Below are 16,989 nucleotides of genomic sequence, written 5' to 3'. Positions count from 1 at the left end.
TAAACTTTCTGAAGGGAAAATTTAAGGTTCATTTAAGGTTGTTGCTTATGAGAGTAGTAAAAAAAAATTTGAGTATTTTTTTATTTAATTTGGTTTTTTTTTTTTTTTTTTCTACTTGATTCTAACCAAAACGTGTTTGCATTTTTCCCATTGTTTTCAAGATGTAATTGTATCTCTAAAGGTAAGAGCAAATGAGTGCTTTGTGTGATCTCTGACCTTGTTCTTTGAAGTTAGGTTCTTGGTGGTGTCAGCTTTTGACCAAATAATGTAAGGCTTTACAACTTACAAGTTGTACTGCTTTCATGTTTACAGAACCACTAGATGTGCACAAATCCATAGTCACTGCTCACATGCTTTTTCAAATCAGACATAAAGGATAAAAAGTTGGTAAATCTGCATTTTACATGCAGATACTTTATCAACAAAGGTGAGTTTCCTTTGATAGGAGAGTTGCCTTGGGAAATAGGCAATTTTTTTCAAAGTCTATAATTAGCTATATTTCTTTCTTCCAATTATTACAGGAAGAAAGATGACTTTAAGCCTCTCAAATTTAGAGGCAGGCATGTCTGAATGTAAAATGGGTCTTGAGGACTGCTTGTGGTTAGGGGAGGATGAATCCCTGTGCTCAGTATTGAGTGGTTCCAAGTGCTGCACAAACTGATCAGCTGGTTACACCAGAGGACAGGCAGCTGCTGAAGTGGTGTTGCATTAAGTGCCTCCAGTGAGTCTAAAACCTGAATTGCTCTTTTACAGGACACTGATGCATGACAGGATGAGTTGGGAACTTTGGACACTTGATGTTCTTTCCAATCCAATTCAGTTTGAATGGGCTAATAGAATTCAAGCTGTTAATAGGGAATTACAGGGTAGCCCTGCAGATGAGACAGGCAATTTGATGGCATAAGCCTAATTTCCTTAGGAAGTCAGCCTGGAACTAGTGGCTAGATTTGATTCTTACACCTTTTTTAGAGCTCTCCTTCAGTACATATCAGCAATCTTGTTTCTTTTAAATCATATGCATTGGTTCCCTACAGCAGTGTTCCAGATGTGATTATCTTCATGTGTTGCTACTCTGTACAGAGATGCTATTCCAAGCATGACTTTTTTTTTGTGATCCAAGCTAACCTAAGATTTCATTTTATTTTTAGTAATCCCAAATAACTGTCCATAATTCAGCATTTCAACAGACTGTCTTTTCCATTACCAGTTTGGCATTTGTTTGTTTGTTTGCCTACATGGTTGGATTTGGACTAATCCCTGTTTTAATATTGTTTTCATTGAGTGGTTGAATTTTCAGTCATTTGTCTTTCAAATTGCACATTAGGATAGTTCTTGCTATTTTACTGCCATTTCTGCTGGGGGGAAAAAAGGTGGCATTTGGGATATTACAGATTCAGTTTTTGAATGTAAATTCTTTGTGACATTGTGGTGGACAGGAAGTTAAAACATGAAAATCCTATGTCAGTGTCAGAATGCTGTGACGAATAAGAGCCTTGCACTAATATTTTAGAGGAAGGAGAAAAGACTGAAAAACCTTCCTTCCTGAGTCACCAAATACAGGATTTTTAAGGATATTAATGTAATAAAGTCATGGGATATGAGCATGTATTTTAAATTAAATATTTTTGTTTATAGCATGAAATTGATACTGTTCATTGCTGGTATTAATATCACAAGAACAGTGGAGGTTATTACAGTACAGTGATGAAACATTTGTAACATAGCTCTAGAATTTGTATACAAGGGATTATTAAATGCTTGGATCTCATCTCTTGTGTGTCCTGAATTACTGCCTGTCATGGTGATATTCTACAGAAAATAAAAAGTTTCTGTCAGAAAAGTATCTAATGTTGATGTAAAGATATCAGGAAATGGAGAATTATTTGGTAGCTTGTTCCAGCGTTTACTTTTTTATCAAATTATAAATAATCTGTTTCTAGTTTCTGAATGTCTGACAGCCATTTTTAGACACTGCTTCTTGTTATTACTTTAGGTTTAGCAGTCTTTTATACTGTGCATTTTTTTCTCCTGTGGAGATATTTAAATAGCAATTGATTAGATAATTGCAGTTTTCATGCTGCTTCAAGGAATATTCTTGAAGGCCTTGCTTATTTTCAGGATCCTCTGTCTCCTGAATCCTGCTCCCAGGAAGAGGAGCAGACTTGAGCAGAGTACTTGGTCTCTAAAGAAATGTATCATAGATGTATTTCCTTTCATGTTTTTTACTTTCTCCTAGTAGAAGACTACTGGGTAATATTGGCTATAAAAAATCTGGGATTTTTTTCCCTCTCTGAAATGAGTTTCACAATGTTTCATATTTATTGAGAACACAATCTTTATTATTGTCACATCATATCAATACATCACCGGTGCTGCTTCTGAGAGGAAACATCCCCCTTTTTTAATAGTAGGAAAAGTGGAACAACCAGAGTTTGCCATCTGGTAAGAAATTGAGTTTCAGCATCTACAAGGTACAAACTAGTGTAAGGATTCACAAGAAGTTAGATTTGCCTGAGTATAGAGTCTTAAAAATGCTGGGGATTTGAAATATCTCTGTCAGTAGCAGCCCTTTTAGAACCGGGAGAAAACATACCTTGGACTTCATTTCAGTTTCATACTTAGCATTTCTTGAAAACTATTACTGGAAATAAGAATCTGTATTTGTTTGTGACAGTTAATTTACAATCATAAAATTGTCAGACTTTGAAGGTGCTTATCACCACTGAATGCAGAAATGGCATTTTTTGGGTGCTTGCTGTGGTGCTTTATTTGCATGGATACAGATCTTGCATATTTTTATGTGGAAGAGCCTTATGGTAAAGGTGATTCAGTTCCATGGTAGTAGTCATGCTATAGTTAAACAATTCAATGATTTCTCTGATTTACTTGAAGTATCTGCTTTTCTTTGTAATCACTGTAATGGTAGATTGTAAAAGATTCCCCCCACTCCAGTGAAATTATTGCAATAACACTGGCAAAGTCATGTTTCTTTCTGCAAAGCCAAAGCATGAATTTGGAGCTCTTCCTGCCCGCTTGGTGGAGACCAGTCAGGGTAGTTAGAAATTTTAGCAAGGCTGGTCAAGGAGAACCACAGGTTGCTGATGAAATTGGTGGTATGGTGGAGCAGAAAGTTTTGTGTAGGTGAGAGGAAAATGGTTAAGGATGGGCAAAATCAGTGCCCAGAGAGTGAGGCCAGCAACAGTGGAGTATTACTGCCCTCTGCTGTGCATTGCTCACTATGAACTCAAAAATTGCTTTTTGTTCCTTACTGCTTCTGTTACTTTTGTGTTCAGTCCTGTCCCAGGATTCTCAAGTGTCTCAAGATTCATCAGGTCTTGTTGCTGAAGGTGGAGAGGGGCTTAAAACACGTTCTGGACCATCATTCAGGCTTCATAATACGGTTGGTCATATCAAATTAATCATATATAATCATATCTAATATTATACGTATTATATATTATATGTAATATAATCCTCTGGGTCATTGCCAAGCACAGAGCCCTGTGTACTCCACGTGTTACACACCTCCACAGAGTGTGTAACCCTCGAGTCACTGACCTCTGAGCCTGATTTTCCTGCCAGTTTCTTTACCCATCTCACTCTTCATCCATCCATCCATCCATCCATCCATCCCACAACATCCAAACTGGGATCGTAGAATAGTGTGAGAGTGTTAAAAGCCTTGCTAAAATCAGCATCAATCTCCCTCTGTTTTCTCACCCAAAGATCCTATTGTTTTGTTAGGAGATAAAATCAGTATTTAAAACACGCTGTGTATTACATGTATATATAAAAGTACCTTAGGATGTAAAAGTTTTATATGTGTATGTTAAATATATTTGTATAAAGTAGTACATAATGAAAAACGTAGCAGAAGGGTTTGCTAGATTTTTTATTTTCTTAGGGCACATTTTCAATCAGAGTTTGAGAAGAACTGTTCATACCTAATGCTTCAAAATTTTGAAGTACAAAGACCCTCACTATCTGCTTCATGACTTTGTAGAGCTTACTTTAAAATTAAAGAAGATACTGCTTTAGAGGATTTTGTATATTTTATTTTAATTTCATAGAATTATATTTTAAGTCTCCTGTATACAAAAAGCTCAATATTACAAGTACTTGTAAAATTTATGAGTTTTTAATGTTTTGCATATGTCCCTCTGAGATCCACAGTTCTACTGAAGTGGGTCTGTGATGAGAAATAGCCAAATCTGACCACCGGAAGATAAAACAATCTTCCAGGTGTCATGATTTGTATGCAGTTCTGAGAGGCTTTATGAGAGTGTGTGTGACTGTATGTGTGTTTGTGTGGAAAGGGGAGGGGAGGGGGCTGTTGGGGAGTGGTGTGCCTGGGACATGGGGTGTGAATGTGTTGGACTGAGCAAGGATGATTCTGTATTTGCCTGACTGTGCAAAACGTGAAGGCTCCTACACTTGAACTGAGCTCAGAATAGAGTGTGTGGGTTTAAAGCTTTACTTCTGAACATCTGAATACATGGTAATAGGTGTATTATTTCATCCTAGGAAGTACTGGGTTCAGAGGCTTTCATGCAAGGAATACCCTCTGATGTAAATTCAACGATTTCCACTGGGAGCTTTTCAACCAGTGAAAAGTTGAATGCAAGCCCTGTGGACACTGGTGAGCATTCAGGTTTTGTTGTTCCTGTAAAAGAAGAATTGTGCTTTAATTTTATGGCAGAATGGGTCTAACTCACTGAATGTGACTTCTTCTGAAATAGGCTTGTGTCAAACTTCACTGAAGATTGACTAATACATCTTACAGAGTTGAGCATAGCCAGAATGTTTTCTTAGGTGCTTATGATTTTTTACTTTTTCAATAATTTAACATTATAATACATCTGCTTTGGCAAAGCATATTTTGAATTTTATTGAGCAACTGTAACACTAGCTGTTTTCAAGTAGCAATTTTTATTTTTAAAGTTATCTTCAAATAATATACTGATAAAAGTTTCCTAATCAATGTATATCATGGGTTGTCACAGAGCTATGATTGTCTTGCTTTTTAGAGACTTGTTCCAGTATCTGCTTGTCACCACAGTAATTCTTAATGACTGATTTGTGAAAATGTCACTTGAATGCCATATTAACTTTTAATAGTTTTCTGGGAAATATGTGTTCTTACTATTTTTTGTTTGTTTTCTGCCTCTTGATGTTGTTAGTTTTTCATAAAATCAAGAATAATTCCTTTGTAATAAATACATAAGCGCTCCTGACATTATTACTTGTGAAGATGGAAGTGAGTTTGAAATTTATTGGATAGTGACCCTTGGATTTACTGACTTTGAGGCTTAATATTGTGTTATTCTGACACACATCTGATTTCTTAAGCAACATGTGTATATGTTTATAAATCGAATTTTGAAGATTACAGTTTTTGCAGCCTGAGATTTCAGTGGCTCATTTTAACCCTAATGTTTCAAACTGATGTTATTTTGAGTAGTGAACTTCATAACTCATGTGACCAATATGTGTTTTATTGATGTAAGAAGACTAAAGCAAATTCTAAGATCATTTGCTTGTAGTTTTTCTTCTCTCTTTTCTTGAAAGAAAAATACCAGAAGTTTTGTTATTTGGCTAAATTAAATTTTTTAAGTCTAGCTGTGTCTTCACCATACACTCAGTGCTTAGTAATGGCCTTTTCTGGTAGCTTTGTGCAATTCTTTTGTAAGCCCATAGATAAAGAAGGGTTGGTGTCCTGTCTAGGAACATCATTTTGGTTGTCTTGATCCCTCAGATTTCTAGTGTTGGTATTAAGCAATTTCTGTTTGAGCATGAATAAAACCACTGCATGGTGTCATAAAGATGCTCAAGATTACACGAAAGGATTGACATTTATATGCAGTAGGAGGTACAGATGTGTTAGCTAGCATAAAATAGCAGTATTAATTTGTCTCTGATTTTATAATTTTAGTATTTTGTAAGTCCACATACTGTAAAAATGCTAAGCTGTGAAAGTGCTAAGTACTGCCTGCTCCCTAATTAGATATTAGCAACTTGCATTTGTGAAAATGTGTTGTAAGGTTTGTAGGAGCGTTGACAGGAGACAATTAAAGAAACAAAACCCCAGAACTCTTCGTGAATATTTCAGGATATTAAGCACTGTCTTTTCAAATGGTGTAGTGCAAGTGATTTGTATGCAAAACTGTGAACACCTAACTTATTATTTCAGGATTGTCTTCTGACAGTAGAGAAGATGGAGTTCTGAGAGAAACAGCAAGCCACCCTTGGGACTCCTTGCTTCCTTTTACCTTGCAGCAGAGGCAAGAGAATTTGTCTGTAGCATCTGAGAGTCAGTTGTCTGAAGGAGAGATGTACCTTTATAAAGAAAACCAGATACAGCAGATCTCGAGGAAGGCTGCTGGGAACTTGAACTCATACTCAGAGGATAGTACACATTTCCAAGGTATTCATTCATTTATAGCATTTTTGTGCTGCTCTCTGATCATACAGAATAAGGAGCTGACTCAGTGTTAGGCGTTGGTCTGTATTATTTATATTCAGCTTACAGATTAAAGTCAATAAGGATTCCACATGCAAGAATTCAGTACTTTGATGCTCTTCCTGCTTTGTGTTAGGTACACGTTCACAAAGCATTATCTAGTGCAGAAAAAACCCCAAAAACTGACCAGGTGTGTCAGTTCTGTGCAGCTTCCTGCCACCGTGGCTGGGCTGTTTGCTACCTGTGCCATTTTTGTCACTTGTTTATGCACAGCTTTCACTTCAGGAAGGTAGAGAATTACAATACTTTCTTGTTCACAGAGGGTCTCATAGCTGATGAAATACTTGATTAACAGGTTGGTGGGAGTTCTGTGCTCTCTAGAAAAATGTAACAATTCTTGAAAATTAAGAGCATCATTATTAGTTGTCATGAAGATAATGCTAATGTTTTAATTCAAATAATTTCCTCCTGAGATGTTTGAAGACCTCAAATCAGGCAATTACAGATTAATCTAGACCAGGAAGTACTTCAGGTCATTGGCCCAGATTCTTCTTCCTGCTCACATAAGAGCTAACTTAGACCAGGTTGCTTAAGGCCTTGTCCAGGCAAGTTCTGGATATCTCCAAGGACGAAGACTCTACACCCCCAAGCAACATTTTTATAACTTTCTTCTTTTCTTTTTTTTTTCCTTGCTTGTTCAAGGAGACTGTATTTTCTAGAAACTGACAGAGGACAGATTTAGATTAAATACTAGGAAGAAATTAATCGTAGCGAGTGTGTTGAGGCTCTGGTGCAGATTGCCCAGAGAAGTTGTGAATGCTCCTCCCTGGAAGTGTTCAAAGCCAGGTTGGATAGGGCTTTGTGTTACTAGTCAAGTGGAAGGTGTCCCATTGCATGGACCTGGATGATCTTTAAGGTCCCTTTCAGCCAAGACCATTCTAGGATTCTCTGTCCTGTCTTTTCGGAGGTGGTGGACAGCAGACATTTTTGTACCACTTCCTCACATCTCCAGATCTTCTTTTAAGATTGGACAAAGTCAGTTATTTAGCTTCTCTTAGAACATCATGTGCTACAAACACCCATCCATCCATCCATCCATCCTCTAATCGTCCTTGTGGCTCTTCATGGGTCTTGTTCTGCTGTAGGTTTGGTACTGAGAAGCCCACACTGATTGTCTCACAAGTGCTGAACAGAGAACTTCACCTTTTCATTTAAAGAAAAATAAAATGGAATCAATGTAGCACTTGCTTACTGCTTTTTATACCTGTGTTGTATCAGAGAATTGGATGCTGTAAAGATTTTGTTTTGACAAGCTTATTGTAATTATTTATTTGTATACCTGCAGAATTCTCCATGTTTTATTTTCTGCATATAGAAGCAGTTTGTGATATGTCCATTGTCTGGGGGATTTGGGGTGGATTTTTTTGTTTTTATTTTTTATTGGGGGGGGTGTTTTGGGGGGTGTGGGTGATGTTTGTTTGTTTTTAAAATAACCTCTTTTCTTACAGCTCTAACAGCTGAACTCTGTTTTCCTGAAATGGAGAGACCTTTTCCAAACTTCCATAACCAGCTCTTCCAGCCTTTGGAACCAAGTGTTGACTTTGATACATCACTATCCTGTTCTCAGTATGGAATTTCCCAACACAGAGAATTTAGCAAGGTACTGCAGGAAAAAAAACTTTGGTGGAGGAAATACTTTGGCTTAAGATTTATTAAGATTTAAATGGATAATCCCTATACTGTGTTCTTTTTAGAAGAAACACAACAGTATTTTTTGTAGACATAGATTACTGATTGTAGCAGAAATTTGACCCAGAAATCAAATACTAGCTTTATCTTTTCATCCTTCATATTTCTGAGAAAATTAATCTTAAATTTTTTTTTTTTTTAATGTCACTAGACTTCAGAATTTTCAACAGAAAGACCAGACATGTCTGCATTTCTAGAAGTGGAAGACTCTGGTCTGAATGGACAAAGAAGCACTCTGCTTTCTAATCTTGAAACAAATGGGCAAAACCACATTATACCTAGAGAGGGGTCTGTTAGAGAAAATGTTACTCCAGGTATGTTCAGTGTATTCAGATTGGTGCTTTCAAAATCAGCTTTGTGCCAGTGTATAAATACCAGCCCTTAGGGTGGGTTTGCAGGGCTGAAATGGGGACAGCTCTCGCTTCCCTCAGTTCTGCTTTGAAATTGTCTTAACTCTGCTGCACTGTCACACATTGTCTCCTCCACCACCTTTAATGGCAGAACTCCTAAATTTTTTTAAGTTCATTTCTTCATCTGTTACAACTGTGATATAAAAGCATACCAGCTTATTGGAGTCACTGGAATGGATATTATGTTACTTATTCCTTCTGCCATAGTTTTGTTAGTGAAGAAGTATTAGCTCTGGCTGAAACTGTCCTTTTTCAGACATTTGTTCATGTATATCTCTTACTTGGTAAGTTTGAAAAACTTAAGCAAGTTCCAAAAACAGATGAAAATTTTGTGTGAGTTAGAGTCTCTCTGAACTCATTTATCTTTTACACAGATTGTGTTCTTCAGGAAACAATTCAGTTTTCCTTTTCCACGGTTCAGTCACAGCAATGTTCTGCACACTGCGAAACTTGGTCTGATTATAGACTTGCTTTATATCTCCACAAAATACAGTGGAGGATAAGACAGGAACTTTTGAACTATAATGTTGTAATTAATTGAATTGATCAGAAGTTTATGAGTAAGTTAACTGGATCATATAGCAGGAAAAATATTTTTAATGTTTTGCAGTTAAATTTAAATTAACTTGTTATTTCATGTAATTGCAAATTCTAAAAATTTCCAAATTCAGCTAGTAGCAATCGAAATATTTATAGAGCAAGAATCAGGTGTTTCAGTGTTTCAAGATTCTCCAACAAATAGCTGAACAGGAAATGTGGCACAATAATTTAAGTAATAGATGTAGTTAAAATGTAAATGTTATTGTCAGTTACATTTGTGATTTGCATGTGCATACCTACAAAGTAATAAAAAAGGCTCAAAGAGGTTTGCACTTCAAGACTTCGTGACTGTGGTCACAGCAAATAGGATTTAGGAAGCTTCATTCTTACTTCAAAACAGCCTTTTTCTAAATTGCTTATAGAAACAATCTTTGTGTTTTGCATATAACTCCAATATCTTCCCATCTTTCAAGTGTTTTTGTAATCTCAAACCAATTACTCTTGTCCTTTAAAAGGAAGGAAAAAGAACCCATAAATAATGGGCTAAGCAAGTAAAAACTATTTTAGATTGTCAGTTCAAGGAAGGCTGAAATGCCAGTGCATCATCTGGAGAATTTTCTGTTGATGGCTGATGTTGTAGTGTAATTCTTGCCTCTGCATTAACAGCTATTTATCAGTAGACAATATTCTTTATACATGTAAAACTAGTTATTTTTTACGTATCAAAGAATGCAAAAAAATGTCAAAAAGAAACCATTAAAGGTTTCTGTGGTACATTCTGGTGTGTATAAAAAGCCTAGTGATAGCACAATGCTGGAGTCTGTGTAACTGATTTGATCAAACTTAGGACAAAAAAAAAAAAGATACTTTAACCAACACTGTTGTTTGTTTGGGAGATGTTCTGCTGAAATGCCTCCATGGTAATTAATGTTGATACCCAATCTTTCACTTTGCCTAGCCTCTTCTGGGGAAAAATGGTGTCTTGACTTACATGCTTAGAGAAGGAAAGATAATTTAGGGTGCAATACTTGTAGGAACAGTTGTCTTTGTTCCAATTTGAATGTTGCTTTCTACTTTGAAAATTTTCTGCCCAAGTAATGGTGTTGTGGATAATTTTTTTTTTTTTCTGGTTTAGAGACTTTGTTGCAGGCCCAAGAGATAATCAAAGCACTTTCCTGTACAGAGTCTGCTGTAAAATCTGGTGACATCCAGTGTAGTTATGTCAGCACCATCACAAAGTCAATCCATAAACATACTCTAAGAAGCAGCAAAAAGTGTTGTTTCTTGGAGTTCTGTGTACAGTAATGGAATCACTTTCTGTAATGTTAATGGTATTATGTTTGAGGAAACATTTTGTTTAAAAAACTCTGCTTAAGTTTCTTCCTATTTACTAGACTCTTTGTTATACATTACTGAAAAGTCTTACTATGGAGAGACTGATATTGGAAATTCTGTTTAGTTGGCAAAAAGTTTGACTTACGACAATTTTCAAAACAGGATCTGAAGAATCTTTTCACCCACTGCAATTAGAATCTACTCTGAGTGATGACTGTCAGAATGCTGATCAGCCAGGGGACCTTAACACTGTGTCACAAAGACTTTTTGAAGATACACATGGAATTAGAAACCGAGACAGTGAGAACAGTATTTCACCTGCAAGAGAATATGAAGAGCTGTCAAGAAGTATGGGATGTATTAATCTCCAGTCTTCAATGGAAGATCTGCGAAATGAAAGTCTGATTCAACTGGAAGAGGAAAAATCATTTTATCAACTGGATACCACACCAGTTACAATGGATGAAACTTTCCCTCAACAGTTATTAAAAGAGACTATGTCTTCTGAAGAATTACCTTTGGAGGCGTTTAGTAAGAAGTATGTGAAACTTCCTGAAAAATCAGTTCATGTAGATGAAGTAAATAAAGCTGTGGAGTTGCATCCTCAGTGCAATATGAAGAAGCCAGATCAAAGCTTTCCAGAAGGACAAGAATCTCTGAGGATTCTCAGAGAAACCAGCTTGGAAGACTCAGACGTCCATTTGCACTCTGTTGTACAACAGAACAGTTCTTTACTCAAAAGACATGAAAAACATTCTCATCCTGTGCCCAGAAGCTCATGTCGGATCCCAGTCTGGGTGAGTAAAACAGATTTCCAAAAGCAGAAATTTTGTTGTTGCACAGTTATTTTAGACCTTTAATATCTGAAAACCAGGCAGATGTTGATTTTACAATTCTAGTTCCTGTTTCCTGGAGTGTTGCCATACGCCTCTTTTCAGATCATAGCACTGAGATAATTAGCAGTAGCTTAAATGAGCTGAGTTCACACGATGCTTGGAGGAGCTGGAGCATCTCTATTGCATCTCCTCTCAGCACCAGGTGGTAAAGCACATGCAGCTGGGTTACATGGCCTGGGTGCCTCACTGAACAGCCCCTGGCCCCATTTAGAACCCTGAAGGAGGTAAACAAAGTAACCAAAGCATAAGCAAACTTTAAGAAATAGTGTTGATGTAGCTTTAAAACAAAAGTTTGCCCTAGAGCTAAGGAATTCAGACTTGAGGAGAGGTGGAGTTTTTGTGGTTGGTTGGTTGCTTTGGGTTATTTCAGTTATTTCAGAATTTTGAATATGTGGTTTTTCTGTATTTCATTTACTGTTTGGGGCAGGTTTTCTTTCTTCTGTATGTTAAATGAGCTTCCTTTTTCTGACAAGTGTTGCTATTGCTGAAAATATTGGGGTTTTTACTTTTTTTCTTTACCAAAATTTTGTATCATTTATTTTCTAGGAGACTGAGTCAGGGTGTGGTATTATGGAAGAACCTGAGCTCACTCTGGTAAGCTCCAATGACATCAGTATTGTAGAATCAGACATTGAACATCCTAACCAAGAGAAAATGAAGGAGGATGCAATGGATAACCCAGCGTGTGTGGATCAGTCTGGATGTAATGTTTTCACTGAGGTGAGCATTATCTAAGGTGATTCTGTTTTGGAATTAGTATTAATCACAATAAGGAGAAGGAGAGGCCCCACTATTAGCAGTTCATCCACTGTTGCAAAACAAGAGGATGTTGGGTTCTCCAAGCTTTGTAACTGCTTTGGATCATCTTGGTTTGATGTTACGTTTTCCAGACAGATTGAATAGATCTTAAATTTGGGCTATTCCTTAGAATCACTACCTTGTCATGATTGATGTAGATACAGTTTGCGAAGACTTGCTGCAAAAAAAAAAACCCAAAACATCTTGCTGGTGTTTGCAGGACTGAATTGTATCTTATTAGTTGAAAACAATGAAAGGAGAGTGGGGGATAAAATGAAAACTACAAACTAAACAGGGAAAAAAAGGAAAAATCCATCACCTAGTGAGGATGGAGCCATAGCAGGCTGACACAGCAGTTTGAGGTTTATGGGGAAGATGAATCAACTCTTCATGCTGCCACACTTAATTAGGCTGTGGTGTTCTTTTTGCTGCTTGCTCATATAAAGCAGAGGCTGTAAATTGCAGAGGGGCTGGGCTGAAATGAGACAATAGTTTGTGTACTGAAGCAGTAATGTAGAACCAAGTAATCTGTGTCTTTTAGAGGAACAGATTAGATTAAATCACACACTAACTGCAAGAGGCATCTAGGGAAATCCTACAAGTGTCTAAGGATGGTCTTTATCGAGTAGTTGAAAAGTGGGTGAGGTGGAGGTTGGCAGCTGGAGGCTGTAGTGGTGCAGTGGGTGTCACCTGCTCAGGAAAAGGGGGTAAAAGAGGAGGAAGAGAGCAATGGGGAGAACTAGAGAGAGCAGGAGGAAAGGAAGAGAGATTAAATTTGCAGTCCTGTGTTAAGAACAAGCAATTGAAATCTGGTGGGCAAAAAGTTTTTAATGGATGTGGTTTTATATATATATATATATATTTTAGCTTTAAAATGTTTTTAGAAACCAGCTTTTTCATACTTACTACCAAGACTAATTTCTGTTTTTAATTTGCATTTGCCATAAAGGCAAAAGAATGTCTTTTATTTGCATTGGGTCTAAGCTTCTGGTAGTAGTACTGCTTCACTCAAATCTGTGGTATATTTTAAGCATTTCCAATCACTGATCCTTTTGAAACAGGAGAGAGAATTTTTACCACTGGCTCCAGCTGCAGATTATTCAGCACTCATAAGGTCTGACAGTTGTCCCAAAGCCCAGAGTCCCAATGAGAGTCACTCTCCATCACATCAGACTGCAGGTAATTATGGGGTACTTCAGTACACTGAAGTTGAAAGTATTTTTTTAGTATTTAAATAATAAATAAAATACATCTCTCATTTGGAAAACATAGAGCTGCTTTTACTTGGACAGGTGCATCCTGCTGTTCAGGCTTGGTCTGTAGTACATTTGGCCCAGGTTCAGTGTGTCTCCTGTTGACTTGCCTCTTCCTGTGCCGGGTTCCCTCTCATGAAAGTTCAGAAACTCTGCATTACACTTGTGCTGTGTTGTAATGACTTAATTTTGGAAAATTCTTCATTGTTTTCTGATTTGTTGTCATAGTTTATGCACCTTCACTTATTTCTCATTTCCTGTTTGTCCCCAAGTCCTATAGCCAAAGAATTACCTTTCCCCCACCCCCATTCTGATGATTGTGTGGAACACTAGTAAAATATTGACTTCTTTTGGTCCAAGATGAACTGCAGTAACATGGAAGACAGGAATTCACAGAAGTTAACTGTGTAAGGGACTTGGCAGGTCTTCAGTATGTTTTGAGGCATCAAGATGCTTTTGGTGCAGTATTTGTCACAGCTTTTGTCTGGGCAGACCTGCTGACCAGCATTCCATAGGTCTGAACTGCTGCCTGTTCTGCAAGATGTCTCATCATTCAAAGCCATTCTCCTCATGCTATTCAAAAAGTGCTCAAACTCACCTTTTTAGGAGAAGTACCTTGAAATGTATGACTTACTGCTCATTGTTAACTGTGAGAAATGTGGAGACCTTTCCTTTTCTTTCACAGTGATGCTGCTTGAATTTACAGCGAGCCCAGGAAGTTTGCAAAAGTGTTTTTTAAAAAGAAAGCAGAATTTCATCCAGGAATCTCTGAAAAGAGTAGAAGCAATAAAAAATAAGGAGAGAGAAAATGAAAAGCTGGAAGCAAGAAAGCTTCAAAGAGGAAAGTCTGAGAAGCTAAGAAGCAGACAAAAGCAGTCTCATCTTCTCTCTGGTAGGTTTATCTGGGGACAAGACATGGCGTTAGGTATCCTTTCAATTGCTGTTTTATATCAAAGAATAGATGTTGTATTTGCTACACATTTGCTGTTGCAGACTGGGATATTCTTTGATTTCTTTCCTCAGGGATTCAGGGAGCTTTGGTTCCCCTGCTGTCCAGCTGCCTCTTCAGTGTTGTAAAGGCCCTTATTGGGGCTCTTCATAATTTTACGGGGGCTGTTCCTATTTCACCATCAGCCCACCTTTGTCATCACAAAATGCCTCTGCAAACAGCAGCTACTTGTCACAGAACAGCCACATTAGGCAAACTGGTGCATCTCTAGTGCCTCTTAGTGAGGACTTGGAGGTTGGCTGTGGAGCCATGGATGGCCTAAAGCACAAGCAGCAGCCTCATGAGTGAGAGTGCAAGGATATATTTTAACACAGGATGACACCTCCATTGTGTCTAGTCTGCTAGCTTGGCTTTTTCTTTTTTGTCATGTCATTTAAAAATCTTTGAAAATCTCTCAGCTGAAGTAGAGATTTAAATTTAAAATTATGTTTGTCTTTTTCTTTTTTTTCTCTAGGAAAAAATGGTGCCCTTGCCAATCAGCTGAAGAAAGTAGGAGAAGTGAAAGTATCTTCTCCAGAGGACAGGAAGTCTGGAGAAATTGAAATGCACCAGCGTACATCCAGGTATTCCATGAACGCATGTAGGGGAAGTTTAATTAAAAAAAAAACCAAAAACAAGTAGTTGATGTGTGTCTTGTGAAAGCTGCTGCTCAGTCTCTGCTCTTCCAGTTGGACCCAGTGCTGCTTGACACTGGACAGCTGGCAGAGGAGCCAGGTGTGTTTGATGCAGGTCCTGCAGGGAAATGCCCTTGCAAGAGGTGGCACTGAGGAACATCACCCTGCTGGTGTCACCGGGCTCAGGCAGTTGTGCCACTTAATGCCTGACATGAGATGAAATTTGATGCAGAGTTCACAGTTGCATTTGGGCACTTTGGAGCAGCAACATGCAGCAAGTGCAGCTCTTAACAGGGAGGGGGTTTGGTTGATGCATTTGAAAAAGAATTCGAAGTGATTCCAGATTACTGGAGGGCAGTCAAATTTTCCTACTTGCTGGCACTTGAGCCAGGGCAAACCCTAAACTTGTTAACTTACCCCAGCTTTGCCACTTCCTGCTCAGACACTTGATTTTTTTTGTTTTGTTTGTTTTCACAGACTTTATAATCAACTTGCAGAAGTAAAGATGAGAAAAGAAGAAAAAGCAAGGCAAGAAACTTATGCTAAAAACAGAGAAAAGGCTAAGGAGTTTCAAAAGGTAAGTTTGCTACAGTTTCCTCTTGCCCATTGGTCTCGATTTCACTGAGTTTCCAATCAGAGTAATGGAGATGTGGTGTGAATGGAGCTGAAATGGAGACCTTCAAACTCGTCTGGATGTTAAGTGATGCCATTGGTAACATCCCATGCACAAATTTCCTAATTACCTTGTCTGGGTTTTGATGCAGTTGCTGTGGAACAGGGTTGAACAAGAGGCCTGGCCTTGTTAATTCCCCTGTTCTCCTTCTGGGCCTCAGACAACTTGAAAGGAAGTTCTTGATAATCCTGACAGGCTCTGACTAGTATGAGGGGTCCAGGTCCAATTCCAGACATCAACCCTGACCACCTCAACCACTGAGTGGTGAAATGAATTGCTGCTCTTGGTACATTGCTTCAGTTTCTGTAATTAATGGAAAATAAGAGGCACACCTTCCCCCCTACCCTGTGGCCTGTGGAGCAGGGGCTCTTTGCTGTCCAGACCAGCACTGTCCATTCCTGATGTTCAGGGTACAGGCACAGCACCCAGCCCTGCTGGCTTTACAGCAGTCACTTCAGCTTCCAACTGAAGTCTCGTGGTTTATTTGCAGAAAATGCTGGAAAAACTGCGAGCCAAGAAGATGTGGAAAGCACCATGACAGGCAAAGACAAGGACAGACTGGGGCATTGGTACAATCCAGGCCATGGATGATGTAGCCTCACTGGTAAATTGCAAAGCCATTAGGAATCCTCAGCTTTAAGCTGCAGAAAACCAGCGCGAAACACCCCCAGTGCCTGTACTCCCTGGTTCAGAGATCACTACAGCTGCAGATGGACTGTGCTGCTTTCAACATTGCTTGTTGAATGGCCTATAAGGCCTTTCTTATATGTTAATATTTTAAAGAGATACTAAATTTTTTAATGTGCATGTATAAAATATTTTCAAATAAAGTTTTAAGATTATTTGAAACTTTGGGTGACAGACATTTCTTCAGTAAAGCTGGAGTTGTTCTCTGTTCTTTGCACTATGTAAGATAAGAAGTGTGAGTTCCTGCAGTCACAAGGTACATCTTAAAGCACTTGAATGGGAGAATAAAAATCTTACAGGTACTTCTTCCAGAGAGGTTTTCTATTAATGTTTTCTGAGCTAAGCACATTATCAGGACAAATTCAAACCTCAACTTTTGCTGTAAGCCTAGTTATCAACAGGTGCACTCCTAGGGGCATTTCACTGAAGCTGGTCTAGGTTAAAATGCACAAGTAAATCATGAAATAGTTGGGGTTGGAAGAGACCTTTAAAGGTCCTCTGGTCCAATCCCCCTGCAATGCTTAAGGCTCTATAAGGGTCTCCCTAGAGCCTTCTCTGCTCCAGG

At 38.1% G+C, this 16,989-nt stretch overlaps 1 protein-coding gene and 1 non-coding gene across 3 annotated transcripts in view; both read left to right on the top strand.

The window, feature by feature from the left end:
* Positions 1-16,586, top strand: part of CEP295 (centrosomal protein 295) — a 40,730-nt gene extending 24,144 nt beyond the window's left edge. For both annotated transcript variants that reach the window (XM_085065048.1, XM_085065041.1), the window contains exons 18-29: positions 3,294-3,400; positions 4,525-4,639; positions 6,191-6,424; positions 7,969-8,120; positions 8,361-8,523; positions 10,657-11,291; positions 11,937-12,110; positions 13,250-13,367; positions 14,127-14,333; positions 14,905-15,013; positions 15,542-15,641; positions 16,228-16,586. In XM_085065048.1, coding sequence (XP_084921174.1) covers positions 3,294-3,400; positions 4,525-4,639; positions 6,191-6,424; positions 7,969-8,120; positions 8,361-8,523; positions 10,657-11,291; positions 11,937-12,110; positions 13,250-13,367; positions 14,127-14,333; positions 14,905-15,013; positions 15,542-15,641; positions 16,228-16,275 — 2,162 coding nt within the window. In that variant the 3' untranslated portion in view covers positions 16,276-16,586. The remainder of the gene's footprint in view (positions 1-3,293; positions 3,401-4,524; positions 4,640-6,190; positions 6,425-7,968; positions 8,121-8,360; positions 8,524-10,656; positions 11,292-11,936; positions 12,111-13,249; positions 13,368-14,126; positions 14,334-14,904; positions 15,014-15,541; positions 15,642-16,227) is intronic.
* On the top strand, positions 4,187-4,270 carry LOC146444990 (small nucleolar RNA U2-19). Its single transcript, XR_014855846.1, has one exon. It is a non-coding gene; the product is annotated as a small nucleolar RNA U2-19 (small nucleolar RNA).
* Positions 16,587-16,989: the final 403 nt, after the last annotated feature.

Source organism: Lichenostomus cassidix, chromosome 1 (assembly GCF_008360975.1).
Source record: "Lichenostomus cassidix isolate B80296 chromosome 1, HeHo_3.0, whole genome shotgun sequence".
In the NCBI taxonomy this organism is placed as follows: domain Eukaryota; kingdom Metazoa; phylum Chordata; class Aves; order Passeriformes; family Meliphagidae; genus Lichenostomus; species Lichenostomus cassidix.
The sequence above is the reverse complement of the archived record's forward strand: the minus strand, read 5'-3'. Positions and strand labels throughout refer to the sequence as shown.